Raw genomic sequence first — 18,770 nt, 5'->3', positions numbered from 1 at the left:
GTTTCCCAACCACAAGTTAAGAACCAGTGGTCTAGGCAGTAGTACTGTATGATACTACAGCTCTGAGAACCTGAGGTTAATAGCATACGAATCAGCGGTTAAATCCATAGGTGAGGTCTTTCTGGTTAAGGGCACTGTAGGGGGGAATTTGTCCCATCCTAAACCCAAGGGAAAACATGATTGGTACACACCTGCATGTAGACGTGCAAAGTCCCTTTTGATTGAGGCCGTCAAAAGCAAATCCCAATCCTTGATACAGACTGCTAGGAAGAAACATAAGATTACGCTGGCACATGCCAAAAAAGAATGGGTAGAAGAGTACTGGTCTACTCTGAAGGAAGCTAGTCTCAAAAAAGACCCAAAATGTTTCTGGGATACGATTAGAGCCAGAAATAGGCCGGACATGGACCTCATCTCATGTAACATCCCAAGCCAAGCGTGGGTCAACCACTTTTCAAAATTATACTCCCGACATGATGATTTGCCACTCACCGAGGCACCCACTGATGTGGAAGGGAGGTATGTGGTTCCAATAACGAAACTACTAGTTGGTAGTACTGTCCCCGACGATCTTGGCTTTACAATCAAAGAGGTGGAACATGCCATAAGCACGATTAAGCCACAGAAAGCCGCTGGTCCGGATGGTATCCCGGGCGACCTTCTGAGACTAGATATCCCAAAGTGGGGTAAATTTATTTATTCCTTACTTGCTGCCATTTGTAAGGGTGCTCCGATCCCCTCGTCATGGAAAGGGGCGGAGGTGGTCTCCATTTTTAAAAAAGGTGCCAGAGACGAGCCGTCCAACTACAGGCCGATTAGTTTGCTGGATATTACTCAAAAAGTAGTTGGTAAGGTTCTACTGGTTAGAATACTGGACTGGATAGAAGAAAATAAAATTCTTTCCGACTATCAGGCAGGATTTAGAGTGGGTACTGGGACAGTCGAACAAGTATTTAGGCTCATGATGGTGTATTGGAAGGTTGTGGTCCTAGGCAAAGGCAGTCTTTATCTCGCGTTTATCGATCTGAAGACTGCCTTTGACCTTGTACCGAGGGAGACACTATGGAGAGTCCTGGCCAATATGGGGTTGCCACACTATTTACTCACATTATTGGTTAGGCTGCATGAAAATAGCTTTGCCCAGATTAGGTGGGGTCCAGGAGGGGAGAAAACTAGCAGCATCCCGGTAGAGAGAGGGGTCCGCCAGGGATGTGTCCTCGCTCCCACCCTGTTTTCTCTTTATATTAACGGGGTGGTGGAGCACCTCTTAGAACACCCTTCAGATGAACCATCCCTGGCTGGTGAACGTATACCCACCCTCCTCTTTGCGGATGACACGCTTCTAATATCGAAATCCCCGATAGGCCTCCAAAGGCTTCTAAATAATTTCCAATCCTTCTGCACTAAACGGGGCCTCGTAATCAATACAGGCAAGACTAAATATCTTGTGTTGAATCCCCCAAAAAAATTAGCATATCCTCCAATCTTGAATACTGAACCCTTGGAGAGAGTAGAGGTGTTTGATTACCTTGGTATCCGACTATCACATAAAATGCAATGGTCTCCACATTTGGATAAAATGTTATTATCCCACAAAAGGATCACAGGAGCAATTCTTAAAGAGCAACGCTCCTGTGTAATTAGACCAATAGCAGTTGTTCTTGACATCTATGAAGCTAAAGGGGTTAGTTCTGCTCTGTATGGGGCGGAGCTTTGGGCCTCATCCATTTCCAATGAATTGCCAGTATCCGAAAGGAAGTTTTGTAGGGCGATTATGTCACTCCCACAGGGTACCCCTACGGTCCCATTAATGCTTGATTTGGGCCGTCGCCCTATCGAAGATCTAGCAAGACTACGTCCACTTTTACTATGGGCACGATTGTGGCGAGTGCCTGAACTGTATAAATATGCGCAAGGCCTCACAGAAATTATGTCCTCGCCAGGGTGGCACTAAATCAAATGGTTGAGTGACATTAGAAGCTTACTATTCAATTTGGGTCTAAATGATTCATGGATTAATAGATCTTCTCCTCCAAAGGCAATTCTCAAGAAACTTTATTGGAATTGGGTTATGTTACAACGAAATACTAATGCTTCCTTGGGCAGACTTACTGAAGAGTTCTTAAAATTTAAGGACTCTCCAAAATGTGAACTTTACCTGGATGCTATTGGCAAACCTTTTGATAGGGCTCTTTATTTTAAATTTAGAGCAGGAACTTTACCATTGTATACTTTTTCTTCAAGTTGGAAACCGCCGGCACAAACTGTTGAGCTTTGTCCAGTATGTCTAGCTAAACGAGAAACATTGGCACATTTTATGTTCGAATGTGGAGAGTACAATTTACCAAGGAAAATATGGCTTAAACACCTCTGTCACCAATTGGGTACTAGGTGCCATTCAGACGCAATTCGTATATTAATGTCTGACAGCCGTATTACCTATGCTTGTGCTCTCGCCAAATTTTTATCTTGGGCCTGGTTAATCCGAGCCAAAAGGCTGAAATCAATTGTTTAATTTTTCTTTTAACTTGTGATGTGTAAATAATTGCTATGTACAATTTTTTCTCTTTTGTAACTTGTTTTTATTCTTGGCTTCCTTACCGTACCTATGAATTTTATGTGAAGCTTTTATGATAAATTTTTATCGAAATAAAGCCTTTTTGACTTGACTTGCATACGAATCACTATATAAAAATGTAACTACATTTATAAATATTAGAATAAATAAATAATGCTAGCAGGTGCCTAACTAAACATGACTATAGTTCATATTACCATTATTATTTATGGTATTATTCAGTATATGAAAACAATACGATAAAGAAGGGTCCTAGGGCATATTTCTAGACCAAGCATGGACACAGCCCCCAACAGTCAATGTAGTAAACACATACTGTCCACGGGTCTAACACAAATCAAATTTCATAAGACATGAACCAACAAAATCAACAGGATCAGAACGTGAGCGAAAGTGCCCCAAAGAGATGCACCTAATGAGTAAGGATACCCAGCAGTCACCATCCGATACCGCCCTAGTCATCATCTGGGCTTCCTTACACCCCTCTTTCATGAATCATAGAAAGATGTAAATGAGGACTTGATGTATATGTCCACCATCTAATTATGAAGCACGGGGTACATGTTAAGTGAAGGTATCAAATGATGGGAGAGAGATGAAAAAATTGCAGTGCGTAAAAGTGTGTGAAATATTCAGTGAATTAAAATTGGGTAACTGAGATACACATGAGTTTATTATTATCTCTCAGTGTATCCAAGGCTAAAAACAGTGCAAAAATGGCAGTTTCAACAAATATCTACCAATAAAGTTTGTTTGGTCAACATGTTTCCGCATAAAAATAGGATACCATTGTCCTCTGCCTTCGCTTGTGTTTTCTTCTTTGTTATGACATGGAACCAACATCATTTTACAACAGTGGTTGAGAAATCCACATACAGGAGGAGTGACCAGATACCTAGGATTTCAGGTGAAATGGTTAATTGATTTGATCAATTTCTGTTTCTTTTCACTTATTGCAGTAGCAATCATTTATTAAGGTCCTGACGAAGGCAGAGGACAATGGTGTCCTATTTTTCTGCTGAAACATGTTGACCACACAAACTTTATTGGTAGATATTTGTTGAAACTGCCATTTTTTGCACTGTTTTTAGCCTTGGATAAACTGAGCGATAATAATAAACTCATGTTTCTCTCAGTTACCCAATTTTAATTCACTGAATGTTTCACACACTTTTACGCACTGCCATTTTTTCATCTCTCACCCATCATTTGATACCTTCACTTAACATGTACCCGTGCTTCATAATTAGATGGTGGACATATACATCTAGTCCTCATTTACATCTTTCTATGATTCATGATAAGAGGGGTGTAAGGAAGCCCAGATGATGACTAGGACGGTATCGGATGGTGACTGATGGGTATCCTTACTCATTAGGTGCATCTCTTTGGGGCACTGTTTCTCATGTTCTGATCCGAATATTCAGACCAATGAATTTGTAATTGATAGTTTCTGTTGTTATTCATAATATTATTTGTATTGTTATTTTTGTATAGAAAGAAGAAAGAAAGAAAGGGGATTTGTAGTGCGCAACTTAGCCCAAGGGCATCAAGGCGCCAGACAGTGCAGATATCAAATGACAAGTCTCAGAATCGCCAAGTCCATGGCTTAAATATAAGCCTCTCGGAATAGCCAAGTTTTCAAGTCCTTACGAAAGAGTGCCAAAGAAGACTGCCCCACCAGGTCAGGAGGAAGGGAGTTCCAGAGCTTAGGTGCAATAGTGGAGAAGGCTTTGCCTCCCCCATCTGGCTTTGGCAAATCTAGGCACTTGAAGAAGATTTCTTGTGGAGGACCGAATATTATCATTATATTTATTGTTATTATGTTTATTGGTATTTTTGTTATTACTAGTAATGTTACCAATGGTATCACTATTATTAAAGTATTACTATTATTTTTGTAATTTGTCTAAGAGCCTCTTCACAACAGTAAAGTAACAGAGGAGTTTGAGTCCTGTCCTGAATTAGTTGTATGAGTTTATATAATACTGTTGATTTTACAAATACAGAACTTGGAACTTAATACAGGAGACCTTATAATAATAACAATAGTAGTAATTGCTGTTGGTGGTGTTATTATCATATGTACCTTGAATATCTTAGTCTGCTTGGTGTTAAAGATGTTTTCAGTGACTAAAAGCAATTACTCTGAAGAACATAAAATATTATTTGCATCTTTGTTTTAATATTTGATCAGGATGTCAGAAACAGACATCAGAGTCATTGAGAAAAAGGAACTATTTTTTTGTTGGGAGACTGTCAAAGTGTTTCATCGTACCCTTCTTACAGCTGGTGGTTACTTCCCTTTATATTTACATGGCACTACAGAGCCGCACTAAGGAAATACAGCAATGAACAGCCATGTATTTATGCCTTCCTGAAACATTGTGTTTAATTGGTGACACACATAGACTTGGAGAATTTCTCAAGACTGGGGATGCTGCTGACATAGCCCAATTGCTGTGCCCTTGCAGGTAAAAGATAGATGGTGAATAGGCCTGTTTTTTTCTCCTAATATTGAGACTGGTGACAGTAATACCTGAGGTACATTGCTCACACACAAGGAGACTGATATAATCCTTTTATCCTGTTGACATCACTGCTTTGGGTCGCCTGGCACACTGGTGATTCTTCTAGCCAATGGACAGTGGTATTGTTCAGTGTAAGTTTGTGGACCTGCTTTTAAATGGAATTATTTTGTCCCTAAGGCAGCAACTGAAATTCAGTTGGATGCTATATCACGTAATACTTTTTCCCTATTTACTCAAGGAAAAGATACATCTGTGTCATTTCACTTTGCACTTCGTGTAAGGAGGGAATATCAAGGTTAGATACAGAGATTCATATTTCCAATTTCATCATGCCTCATATGAAATATAAAAGTAATGATTTATTTGGACATTTGTCATTACAGGAGAGAAGCCCTACATCTGTGAAATATGTGGCAAGAGCTTCACCAGTCGGCCCAATATGAAGCGACATCGACGAACACATACAGGGGAGAAGCCGTACCCATGCGATGTTTGTGGACAGAGATTCCGCTTCTCAAACATGCTGAAGGCCCACAAGGAAAAGTGCTTCCGGGTCAGCAACCCAATGACCTCCGACCTCATTCCACCCGCCCACCCCATGATTCTGCCTAGTCCTCAAGAGAGTGCCACTCCGCCTAATCAATGCAACCCTTGCCTCCCACCCCATTTGGCAGGGCTTCCCCACCAGCCGCCCTCCGCGCACCTTCATTCTCTCACCCATAGCCTCCATCCAGCCCCTCACCTACCGTCGCCACCTCCTTTATTTCCAACTAGCAGAATCCATTCTACTAACGATGACTGAAAATGGACAGAAGTCAATCAACCTTTCAGAAGTGCCCAGCGAACATTGCATTTGCTTTGCGTGTTTTATTTATTTTATTTCTGAATGCAATTATTTTTCATGATGTCATCACTTTTATCAAACTTTTTGCCTTGTACACGGAGATACGCTTCAACCGTATGTCTACGATGAAAGTTTTAGCTTTTTGTTAAAACAATAGCAACTTTCCACAAAATCTTTTACGAAAGATTATTGACTTTTCTTCAGTTTTATGTAGTCTTCGAGTGCAGTGTGAGGCCACTCTAACACCAGAAATATGTCAAAAGAATCCATTTTTTTTAGTCCACAAATCTCGTAGGGAACTGATTTCAAACTCACTCTGGAGCAACATTTAAAAAAAGCATAGAATGACGAAAATGAAACCTCCCATTCAAAAAATAATAATCAAAAACGAAGGACTTGTACAAGGTTTTGCCTTGCACATGGATATACGCATCAGCCATATGTATACGATTAAAGATTTTTCCTTTTTGTTAAAACTTTCAAACAGCAATTTTCCACAAAAATCCTTTACAAAAGATTATTAACTTTTCTTCAGTTTTATGTTGTCTTCGAGTGCAGTGTGAGGCAACCTTAACGCCATAGATATGTCGAAAGAATGGATCGTTTCTTGTCCAAACACTTCGAAGAACCCAATTTCCCTCTCTGGAGCAACATTTAAAAAAACATAAAATGACAAAAAATGAAGCCTCCCATAAAAAAAACCCTCAAAAATAAAGGACGTTGCAGAACAATAATTTTGGCCAAAAATTCCACATTCTAATGTGATCCAAACTCATTGCAAAAAGAAAAAAAATCCTTTAAAATGTAGTTTATCAAATATTTCTTTCTTAAATATTATCTGATCATGGGTGGGTTCATAAATCTAGGGTGACCGTGATTTTTTTATGTGTGAGCAGAATGAATGAGATTTTCATAGAAAGGATGTTGACAAATGGCTGCCCTGGCTTGGTATTAATTATTCACTTTTTCACAATGTGCTATTGAATATATTTTTTGCCATTTACTTTCTCTCAAAGGCTATGGCCTCAAGGATTACTTACTTTTCCAACAGGCTCAAGTTCTTTGGACGCCACAGCCCGCTCATTACTATTTTTAGTTCCTTAAGACATTTGATTTTTTTTAAATATTTTAGTGCAACATTTTTTTGGTACATTTATGATTTTAGCTACCTGTATAATCCCATTTGCGATCACAAAATCCCAAATCTGAGTTCACAGAATTGGTATTGACAAAAATTTACTTTTCCAAATGGGATTTGTTACTACAGAAAATCTGCGAGTATGATAACATTTCTGCATTTGTAAAATCAAGATTGTGGGCGGATTTGTTGGGTATTACCATAGCTGCCAAGGTTTCAGATTGCTATGTATGACATTTTCATAATTTCAGTGTAATTATGAGTGACATTTCAACAACTATGAGTGACACTTTCTTGCGAACAAATTCAAGCAATGAAGACAAGGGAAACATATAAATATCAGAAATTACACCCATTTGAGCAACGTGAAACATTAGAAAGATCTTAAAACTGCTGCAAAGCACCAGAAATGGAAGGGCACTAACCGGAGACAGACTGCGTGAATGCAGTTCTCAGTAACTGAAGGCAAGCACTGTAGCTGCTCAGAAGATGATCGCATTGACCTGACTATTCATGACTGCAACCTAGCCTAAAAAGCAAAATTTTGTAGCATAGCAAGTGCAACTAGGAGAATATACGGTTTCTCAGTCTCAAGTTTAAGTTCAAGTTCAGTAATTTGTATAGCGCACTACTCACCCAGGGGGTCTCAAGGCGCTTAAGGGAGGGTGGGTGCATTACTTATCGAAAAGCCAGGTTTTTCGCTGCTTTCTGAAGGAGAGGTGGTTCTGTGTAAGGTGGAGGTGAGTGGGGAGAGAGTTCCAGGTTTTGGCCGCTAAGTAGGAGAAGGATCTTCCTCCCATGGTGGATCTATGGATGCGCGGAATTACGGCGAGGGCTTGATTGGACGATCGTAGTTGGCGGGTGGGTGTGTAGAAGGACAGTTACTTCTTGGCGAGCCTGGCGTACATGGTATTTCACAAATGCTTAGGCACAAAATAAATGAAAGAATTAGAAGTAACTATGTTGCCATGCTCTAATAACTGTGTAACCTTTGTAACGATGTAACCTGTAACTATGATCTGATGCTCATGTAAAGCACTCTGATACCTCCGGGTCTAGCCAGCGCTATATAAAACCTTTAATATAAAATAAATAAAATAAATAAAATATTATTTGCTTAGGCACAAAATAAATGAAAGAATTAGACATAGTATTTTCTAATGTGTGTGAAAGTTGAACAATCAGTGAAATGGTATGCGGACACTACAAATGTACTGGCTGCTTCAGCACCACTGCCAAGAAATATGAGGAAGACCTTGCAGGTGTTAAGGGCAAACGTGGCACTATAGGCAAGCAAACAAAACTGTCTGATAATGAGAAGTCCCTGCCACACTTCAGCATTACTGAAGCCAAAGACAGACTGCTCAATTTAAAACAACCTTCGTGGTAGTAGGTAGGCGTCACTGGCAGCCGTGGTGTGGTCTCAGATAATTAATGCGGCCAGCTGTGTCCAGTCCACGGCACTGACTCTGATAACAGCTGCATGTTTGGGCTGCTTAAAATTAACATAGCAAGTTTCAAACTAATACATTAAATCACATGCAGAGACCTAGCACAGTGTGCACACCTCTCGCCATGTAGGCCCGAACAACATGGATCTTCTTTTCTCAGCTACTAAGTGAAGCCAGGCGGGCAGGCAGAAAACCAATTTAAACAAAGATTACCTTAACCCAGCGTTTGTCTCCTGGGCCACCCTGCTGCCGCCAATCAATCAATCAGATGAAGAGCATCAGTGTGGACTCCGGGCCCTCTGACCCACGTGGGACCCGGCCTGATGTGAGGCCACAACAACACAGATCTTGTCTCAGCAGTTGCCTAATTAAAAAAATTAGGCGTCAACACAGTCAGGTGACTCGCGGACTACAGCTCCACAGACAAGCTGGGCATTGGGCAAGCCTCAGGCTGGCCGAGGCACACAGTGACCTAGGTCACAGCCGGCAGCCAGGGCACTGTAGTGTATTTATTTCAAAAACGAGTTGTCAACGCATAAAAAATAACTCTGGATCGGTCCGTGGCCCAGTGCGTACGCTGCTACCTGCCCAGCCCCACAGCAACCAGGCCTGGTGATGTGGTGATATCAAGACTTCCTCTTTGTCTGAAAGTCTTGGCCTAGACCGAACTAGTGGCACCGGGCACTGAGGCAGGGTCTAGTCAGGTGCGTCCAGTTACAACAGAGAAAGTCACGCACTGAAGGATCATTTAAAGGTGTGAATGAGCCAGAGGTGGGTGATATTTCAATGCATGACAATGCATTTCAGTGCGGTGATGTGGAATACCGCACTGAAATCCGTTAGAGTCACGCCTGATGCATGATACTTGGCAGGCCTGTATTACTGATAGGCCTAACGTGTAAAATACATGGACACACAGAAACCTTTAAATTTGAAGTACATACCCCTAGCAGGTAGTGTCTCCTCTTTGAAATGCAACATAGCGTGTCCATTGAGGGAATGGGTGCTGAACACACTCAAATTTAATTGGGAAATGGCATTATTCCTGCAGAAAGATTTAAAAAAAGTTAATTGCAAAAATGCACGTTGGTGTCCACTTTCCGTTAGAGGAGTTTTCCTCATAGTGAAAGTTCAAGAAAGCACATTACCCAGGCAATATGAACTCAGCTTCCTAATATTTGTGACTGTAATGCTTGCTAGAAACCAGCTTGCTTCACATTATATGCTCACAGAAAGTACCTCTAAGCCTCAGTATGGATGCTGCATACATTTTAATCATATAAAAAATAGGTACATATATAAGGGTATATTTAGGCTCTGCACTGGCTGCACTCCTGATCACGAGTTATCCACTAGTTTTATACTTCATAACATTCATATTAGAAAAGCAAATTTAGAAGCACCAAGCACATATTATAGAACATTCAAGGAAGTTTTCTTAATTCATGATTTATTTCTTCATACAAACAAGATCCAAACTTGTGTGTAAGACATCTGACACGTTTCGCCTTAATATATGGCCTGCTTTTTCAAAGCTTAAAATTGATGTCCTTAATGGTCTGTAATATTTGTTTGTTGCTGCTTGACTTTCTTTATTGTTTGGGTGTAATTACATCCTCTTTTGCCAGAAGAACTCCCTACTTGGATGCCATGACCATTCCTTGTAATAGACTTTGTGATGCGTCTGATGCAGATGCCGGGCAAGAGTTAAAGAAACAATTTTGAGGCACATACAGCAAGCACAGGGGATTTGGTCAATTAATTGGTTGACATGAGTATTTATTTGTTACGGAACATTTTCTAAGTATTGTATTCACAACGACTGCTTGTCATTCAGCTTACATAGCAAGCATCTTGGAATTATTGATGAGTTTGAGATATTTTTCTTACATCGCTACCCTAGGAGGCACTGTGGCTTATGATTTACTGATGCTTGCACTTGTATTGATATGCTACAGAAGGACTGTGCAGCCTAGCACAGATTCAGAGAAAAATGTTGTAAATATGAAGTCTGAAGGGGAAATCTAGGGAATTACCGGGTATGCTTAATCATCATCACCACTATAAAAGCAGTGAGAATATATGTGCTGCGACTTAACATACGGGAAAAGAGAAGTCCAAAATAAGGAGGTGTGGACCCATACAAATGAGGGTGCCCCCTCTTGAGATAGCGCTGGTGCTACATGTGCACACGCTCTATCTGTATTACAGACGGGGTCACAAAAGTGTCTGTGCCTGACCTCTTCTGTAATACCAAAGTGCCCCGGGGGCGCAGAAAGCAGGCGCACATGTCCGTTGCACCCTCAGGCCACTTTCTGTAATATGGCCCCTGGTGAGTTAAGCAGATGATGCAGCGATCTGTGTGTGTGGGGCAAGCGACCAGTTTCAAACCTGAGGGGACCATATTTAAATTTTTGTCATCACAGGCATTTGAAACAAATTCCAATTTTTATTATATAGTAATCATTGGGTGTTAAAATGTTCCATTTAAAGTGCTTGAGTGAAAGCACTGCATTAATAAGAAATTAATATTATTATTATTTTTGTTGTTATATGGAAAAAGATTTTTTTTAAGAAGTAGGATATGGTGGAGTGAATGTCTTTATTCCTGGTAAAAACTAGCTTTCACTGTTTCATTAGGTTTTTATTAAGCTGTGGGCAGTTGATATTTATCTACTGGGTCAGGGATCAGACACGGTTGGTATTAGTCTAAGGGCAATCAGGCAGTGCTCATAGAGCTTGGCAGGTCACAGTGTGGTATCTTTTTTGGCTGTTTGTCAGCTTATTTTATGGTCTGCTCAGTCGGTTTTTCTGTTGATTCCCTGGATATTAAAACAAACATTGTCTGCAGCATTAGGCTACAATAGGGAAACCCTGTATTCGTCAGAACCTGGGTATTACACTAACATGGGTTAGTGTAAAAAGGCAATTGGTTCTGCAGGAGCCAAATAGGTATTGTATCAACAACTTTTAAGTAACTGTATATACATGGTATGCATCCCTTACATATTAATATATGGAATTACAAAACACACATGGGTCTGGTTACCATCTTTTGGGACCAAATTGCCTCTCCTAGGATTGGTGCAGATTTGTTTCTCTCACCACGTGGGCTTAGCTCCCAATACTACACAAGTTGCTTTGGTTTGCACCCAGTCCTGATGAAGACCCATTATGATGTTACCTCAACACAAGTACTCTTGAGGGTCGAAACGTCGCCAGTTGAATTATATTGCCTGTACCCAATACAAAGTCCAGCATATGACAGTGCAGTTATATCCCATTGCCTTTTTATAACTGAGACGTGCAAATTTGAGTATTCTGGACAGCCTTACCATTACATTTCTATGTTCTGACTCTGTGACGTCCATTGTTGTTTTGTTTATATGTATTCCCTTTCGCCTTTTTTTACTTGATCCACTGCACAAGCACCTTTACTTTGCACTTTCGAAGCAGCCTACATAAATATTCATTTGTGCATGTTTTGCTCATCTAATTTAAACTGTTTGAATATATCAAAAGATGGTAACCAGACCCCTGTGTGCTTTATCATTCCATGCTTTATTGTGTACGAGATTCATATCGTTTATATACAGTTACTAAACAACTGTTGGTACAATACCTATTTGACTACAGCGGAACAAATTGTCTTTTTACATGGTCTGCAGCAAGCACAAATGCCTTCAGTCTCCCATATCTTGCAAGACGCCTATCCAGCATGTGTCTACAAGTTCAAACCTACCTCAATTTGCAAACACTGGCCACTTTTTTACCTATCTAATTCACTAATGGGGCACTCTTTGATTTTGGTGCCTGGGCCTGTCTTCTGCCCCAGTCCGACCTTAGTAAACTCTGTCCCTCTAAGATCTTGTGACTCGCTTTCCTGAGCTACTGTGAAAGAGGTACTTCAGACACCCCTTTTGAGGAACTAAGAGAGGTCTACACCCTTCTGTTCTACCTTTGAAGTAGCTGTGAAATACCTTCTCCAGTATCTTCATTTTAAGAAGCTGTGAGAAAGCTACTGTAGCTGCCTGGTTCCAAATTTAGAGCATAATAAGAGTGAATAAAAGAGAAAAACAACACACAAACCGGGAGATTTTGGACTTGTGGTTTCATTGTGCTTAGGCCTGGTTCAATACAGAGTATTGCCATGAACAAATATACATTGACAAAAACACTTTCCAAAGTGTCATTGTCACCTCATGTTCTCTATTACACGGCAGTGAATTTTGAGTTAGGCTGGGATCTCATAGCTTTATACCTCAAAGTCCTCTGCTTATGTGGGTTGATTCTCTACTTGCTACGAGGAGATGATGATGCACATTGACTGCTGTTGAAGCAGATTCTGGGCATGCACATGTGAAAGAATTTTTTTTCTGCTGGAGTAAAATTATACAAAATTGCATGATAATAAATCTCAATTGATTAATTTTATTTTCAGGAATTTTGTACCATACAAAATTGTGAATGTACGCAAAATGCACCAGATTGATTAAAATGTATCCAAGCTTGCCTGGTTCCCAGTCACTCACATGTCTGGTCGCTGTGTGGTACAGGACTTACACACCCTAATTTCCTGGCACTCGTGAAATAACTCACATTGCCTTAGAGGAGAGGAGGCAAGTGAAGAAAATACAGAGCTAGTAGAAGCAAACGTTTTCCCCAAATGTTATCATTGCTGCTGCTGCACAAATGTTAATTTGAAGATACCCTCATAATAATGCAATGATTCCTTCTGGCCTTGATGGATTGTGATAAGTGGAGCAAAGAAGTGACTTTTCAACGTGCAACACAGCTCAAAGAAGTTGGCCTCAAGCAAGTGAAAATGTATAAGAACGGATGTGAGTCTTTACTAGGCTGACCCGCAGAGCGGTCATTCCAGTCATGAAACCTCTTGTTAGTCCCCTTAAAGGCCTTGGTGGTCTAAGCAAGTGACGCCATGTAAAGCCACAAAGTCGAACATGTAAAAATAGTTTGTCCTGAAGGTAGTGAGTTTGAGTGGAGGTAGCGTAGGTGCCCAAGTAGAAGTTTGGAAGCTCTTCTCTCAATTTATTGTCTTCTTAGTCAGTCATCGGGAGTCCACATTCTTCTTATTGGGTGTTTCATGTGACTGCTAAATTCCTAAAGTGAATACATACAAGGCAAGAGGCTGACACATTTTTAGCGGAAGAAAACTACAAACTATAGTTTAAAATAGGTGTAGAGCATACTGGTTCCATAGAATGCTAGAAAAACCATTCTGGGATTGTATTCAAAACTTCAGAATTGATGCAACTAAAAACTGTAAAGCATTTTTTTGAATTTGGGATAGAAGTAGCTAAAACATGCATGGTGAAAGAAGGAGGTGAAGTTGGAGACCCTGGAGGATATGTGGTGCTTAGCAGTAGCAGTGAGCACAGTTTTTTACTCTAATAAAGTTTTTTGTGGGATTTTTTTTACACTTTACAAATAATGCAACTAACCACAAAAGAATAGATCCACACACCGAGTTACTAATGCATAATTGTGATCTTTTTTCCATTACCAATATTTATAGGACTGAGAATGACAGCAGGTCACCATAACCCAGAAATTAAAAAAGTGGAGCTTGATTCACAAAGCGATTTCCCTTGCAAATGAGATACAGGTGAGCAAGTGGCTGGACTTATAAGTGCACGATAAAAGATATATAAATGGTGACTGTGCAATCATAAATCCTTTTTCTATTCCCATGGATTATTACCCAGGCGTGTGTAATATTCAGCTGATCAGACTGCAAGAGGCGTAGAGTGGGATCTTCAAGGCAATTTTAGTCTTAAAGTCTGTGAATGCCAACAAACACGTCAGTTTGTGGCCATCCACATCTTTCTCTACATCCTTTTTGCACCTGGCAATGGTCAGAGAATTTGCTTCTGCTAAGGTATGGAGCAAATCCCTTTCCAGGATCGGAAGGGGAATGGAGCACCCCATAACAAGTGGGGGTGTAAGTAGAAGAGTTTTTTCCATAGAGAAAATATTTTCCCCTTAGAGAAACAAAATGGTGTTACATAATGGCAGTGTGTTTTGACAGTGCCCAATTAGCCAAGACTGTGTCAGCTATGATTGACACATAGTTGAGAAAGACCACTTTTATAACGCAGGTTCAGCATATTAAAAGAAAACCTATCAACAAACATAACATCCTAAAATAACCCAATCTCACTAATATAATATATTTTCCCAAGCAATAATCAACCTTTTTTTTAGTTTAAAGAAGAAATGTATTGAATGTTCACAACCGTAGAAACAATCAGTATACATGACATGAAACATTGTAATTAAGAAATAGCATATTACAAGAAATTTTAAATAAAAAAGAAATGAATGGGAAAAACCCCCAAAAATTTATATTTACACAGAAATATTGCAATATCATTGTACAAATGAATCTCATTGCTGTAAATGATAAGACTGAAAAGCATATTTGCATGCCAACTGATTGAATAATAACAGTATGGATAGATTAACAGTTTAATCTGTCAGCAATACAAAATCAAGGGGATTTGGGTACTTCCTCTCTTCATGGTCTATGTAAGTTAGCGGAATGAACTGAAGAATCTAGAAACATTTTCACTGGTGACCAGAGAATATGTCTTTTAATTGCCAGGGAAAGGGGGGTGACATAAGCTCTGCCAAGTTTATGGTTATAACACACACCATACCACCAGGATTCAGATGAGATTTTAGAGTAATCCTTCCAGGATTTTGTGATTTGCTGGAAGGCAACTGCAATGAGTAAATCTAGGATACAATTCTTTACTGGGGACTCAGACCAATCAGATACGACCTTTGACTTTGGCTGCTGTAATTACTTCAAAAAGGTCAAAATATCCTAAAAAGTATATAATAACTCCACTAGGTTTTTGCAATAACAATGGATGTTGCAAATAATGACCAAGACTGTGCACATGTTGTATATTTAAGAGAGGGATGACTGGCAGATTTTGGAAAGGAAGAATTGAAAGAAAGATGTAGGGTTCAGACCCTCCTGGCCCTCCACCAGACCATAAATGTGAAGGTTGTTCACTTTATTTTGATTTTGCAAATCTTCAGCATGTTTTTTCAGGTATGACACTTCAGATTGTAGGAGATTACCAGCTTGTGTGCTATCTTTTAGGTCGCTAACACGTTGTTCCACTTGAGTAACTTCATTTTCCTTGACAGTCCATTTATTACCTAGAAGTTGGAGTCTTTTATTAGTTTCTTCCATTTAAGGTTTAAGAGCTCGAATTAGGTTGAGCAGTAGTTCCACTGAAATAGTGGTGGGTGTTTTTATGGGAGATGGAGGATCCTTCTTAGCTCATTTATTAGTTGGGAAAGTGGAATATTTAAGGCCATTTTAGTAATTTTCGTTGAGTAGGGCCAGTTGAGGAAGAAGAAGTGTCCTACTGTGTTTAGATATCCCTACATTATTATCCAATGGCAAAAGAGAATTTGAAGCAACAATTGCAAAACTATTAGAAAGAATAGGCATCACAGGTTTGTAGAGCTTCAAATGCCTAGTTTTCCCCATAAGTTGAGATAGAAACAATTCAATGGTCACAGTGGTTGTAGTACGAACAGATAATGCATGGTAAATACATGGCATTCACTATGCAGAGTGAGGGAAGTGGAATTCATAAAATGCTACAGTTAGGATGAAGAAAAAATATCACCACATTATATATGTCAAGCAGTTTTAAATTAAAGTCTTCAAGTATCAATGCAAGTAAAACTACTGCCAAAGCATAAACGAAATGGCGGGTGCGACAGTCCTGTCAGAGCGCCCATCAGTTGCAGGTAGAAAAATGCCAGCTGAAGAGCAGTCACAGCTCTAGGAGCTAACTTCTCAACAAAGGAGAGGATCACCCCCCATTTGTTGTCGTTAAGGAGGCTGGAGGTGCATTACACCAAGTAATGGCTTGACTTCCCTCCACGGCCGTCCCTGACCTTAAAAGGCGACATCTTCAACCAGTGCCAAAACACATCCCCAAAACAATTGCCACCTTTGATTTCCTATCAATTTCCATAAATTCCAATTATTCAATATCTGTCACTTGTCACCCCTTCCCAACGTTATTTGTCCTCAGCCCATCAAAATGTCAACAGTTTTAACTTTGCTTTTTCCTCCCCTATTCGTACACATTTAACCTTTCCAATTGTCTTCTATCCTTCACAGCCTCTAAATTCAGATACACCCTTCACCCCACCCACAAGCTAGCATTCCCACTCATTGGTGACCCATCTCCCACTCTTATACTCTTCCTGTGCTCGTGCTCACCGACCTGTCCTACCAGAGGCAACTAGCTCAAACCAAAACCTCTATCAAGAAAGTCCAACCAGCAACACAAATATATATACAAAAATGAACTTCCCTTTCTACCCAAAATGCATTCAAATTCCATTCTCCTCTACACATTTCAATACAAAATCCAAAAAGTAGGGAGCATGCGAAGAAGCACTTAAAACCACTCCATTCCCAGGAAGCAATTAAAATTAAAAGACAACTGCCATTTTCTGCACTGGATCTTAAACCACATAACCCCACACCCATCTTTAGATCTATTCCCTACATTGTTTAGTCTCAAAGGCACTACCCGTCCAAAATGTTTGGGGGAGATCTCAAGTGTCGTATGTCTCCAGGCACCCATTTATAACCAGCATACACTTAGGTATCATTCAAATACTAGTGCCAACCCCAAACAAACATTAGAAAAGCCTACATATACACAGTAGTTCGTGAAAGCCAAATGTAAAAGTGAACCTCCAGCTGACCAATAGATGAAGAAGTCCATGGAAAAGCCTGCTGTAAGTATGTATTGCATAGTATGTTATACAACATACTTTATTTAAAAAAAACAAAAGGTCTTTGCTAACGCTAGACCTAAAAATGGAAATCATGAAACTTTTCAGTGGATTGTACCTGGAAAGCTGCAACTGACACACAGTTCCTGGTTTAACTTTGGTAATTTTTTAGATTACAAAAATAGATATCTATCAAAATATGTCCTATTGGGAGTGTAAGACTCCGCACATAAATTTACAAAGCAGTTTTGCTAACGATTTAAGTGCCATATATTAGAGGTGCTATTATTATACCATTTAATGGTATTTTACTTGCTGACCTCGGAAGGATCAGTTGGTATTGGCAGGATTTGAACAGGTGACCTGCAGATCACAGCAGAATAAAATCTCCAGCATTTAAGTAACTGAACCATCATGTAGAGTTTAATGTACCCATCAAGATGGCCAAATGCTTAATGTTGAAAACACAGTAACTAGGCATGCCTGGAATTACTTGAGATCACCCACATCTCCAAGAATGGGAGTGCATCTACCTACTTCATTCTTTTCTGGGTCAGATGAGGAGCATGCACCTCATCTTGGATTGACTTGGAATCGTATTGTAGTGTGCAGCAGGGGTATTTGCAACCTCACCAGGAGATTTGTATGTTTCATGGTGACAATATCTTCTCATATTTAGCTGCACACACAATGTTGCACGCTGTACCACAGTCTAGAGTACATCTTGTTGTGTGTGGTCCTACATAAGTTGCAGTGTGGCTGACTAAATTAATGTTGCCTCCTGTCAACATGCCCAGTGTTATCACGTGAATGACCTTGTGTATCAAAGAGTGCCATTATGTACACTCTTTTGTCTATACCCCCTTATGCTGTTAAGTCCTAAGCATTCTTCTTTAGTTTTCATTGCGCTAGTGTTTGAGTATAGTCTGTTTTCACTTTTTATGAGTGCTGGCACTTATATTTTATATAGTTATTATTTTGGTCTCACTCTTTCTTCATATTAGCCATATGTCCCTCAATTCAGGCATCAGTCTTTGCCATCGTCGAGATCTGTGGGAGTGCCAGTGGACCTTTCAGCGGCTTTTCTGGAAAGATTGCAGTCAGAGACTTGTCTATAGTGCCGCACAAAGCTAGCATTGTTACTGCCAGCCACATCACTGTACTGATGTAAGAATTCTGCTGCAGGTACCAAATATCAAAAACAATTATTCAGTTTTTCGAAAACATTCTTATGACTTTGTTTTAGTTATTTTAATTTCTTGATATGTCTCAAAGTTCAGGCATTATAATTCTTCTTTAATGTAAAAGCAATACCCAATATGAATAAACGTAATTGTTGAAATATAATTTTTAAACAAACAAAATATATGGAAAAAATCGAATGTAGTTTAAATGACTGCCCGGTAACAGCCTAAAAATATCAGAT

The 18,770-nt window shown here is 39.8% G+C and overlaps 1 protein-coding gene across 2 annotated transcripts in view; it reads left to right on the top strand.

Moving 5' to 3' along the window:
- The window catches only part of ZBTB47 (zinc finger and BTB domain containing 47), a 348,552-nt gene extending 330,102 nt beyond the window's left edge, over positions 1-18,450 (top strand). For both annotated transcript variants that reach the window (XM_078665312.1, XM_078665313.1), the window contains exon 6: positions 5,493-18,450. In XM_078665312.1, coding sequence (XP_078521438.1) covers positions 5,493-5,911 — 419 coding nt within the window. In that variant the 3' untranslated portion in view covers positions 5,912-18,450. The remainder of the gene's footprint in view (positions 1-5,492) is intronic.
- The last annotated feature ends 320 nt before the right edge of the window (positions 18,451-18,770 follow it).

This window comes from Lissotriton helveticus, chromosome 10 (genome assembly GCF_964261635.1).
Source record: "Lissotriton helveticus chromosome 10, aLisHel1.1, whole genome shotgun sequence".
Lineage (NCBI taxonomy): Eukaryota > Metazoa > Chordata > Amphibia > Caudata > Salamandridae > Lissotriton > Lissotriton helveticus.
Note: the sequence above shows the minus strand (reverse complement) of the source record. Positions and strands in the feature narration are given on the sequence as shown.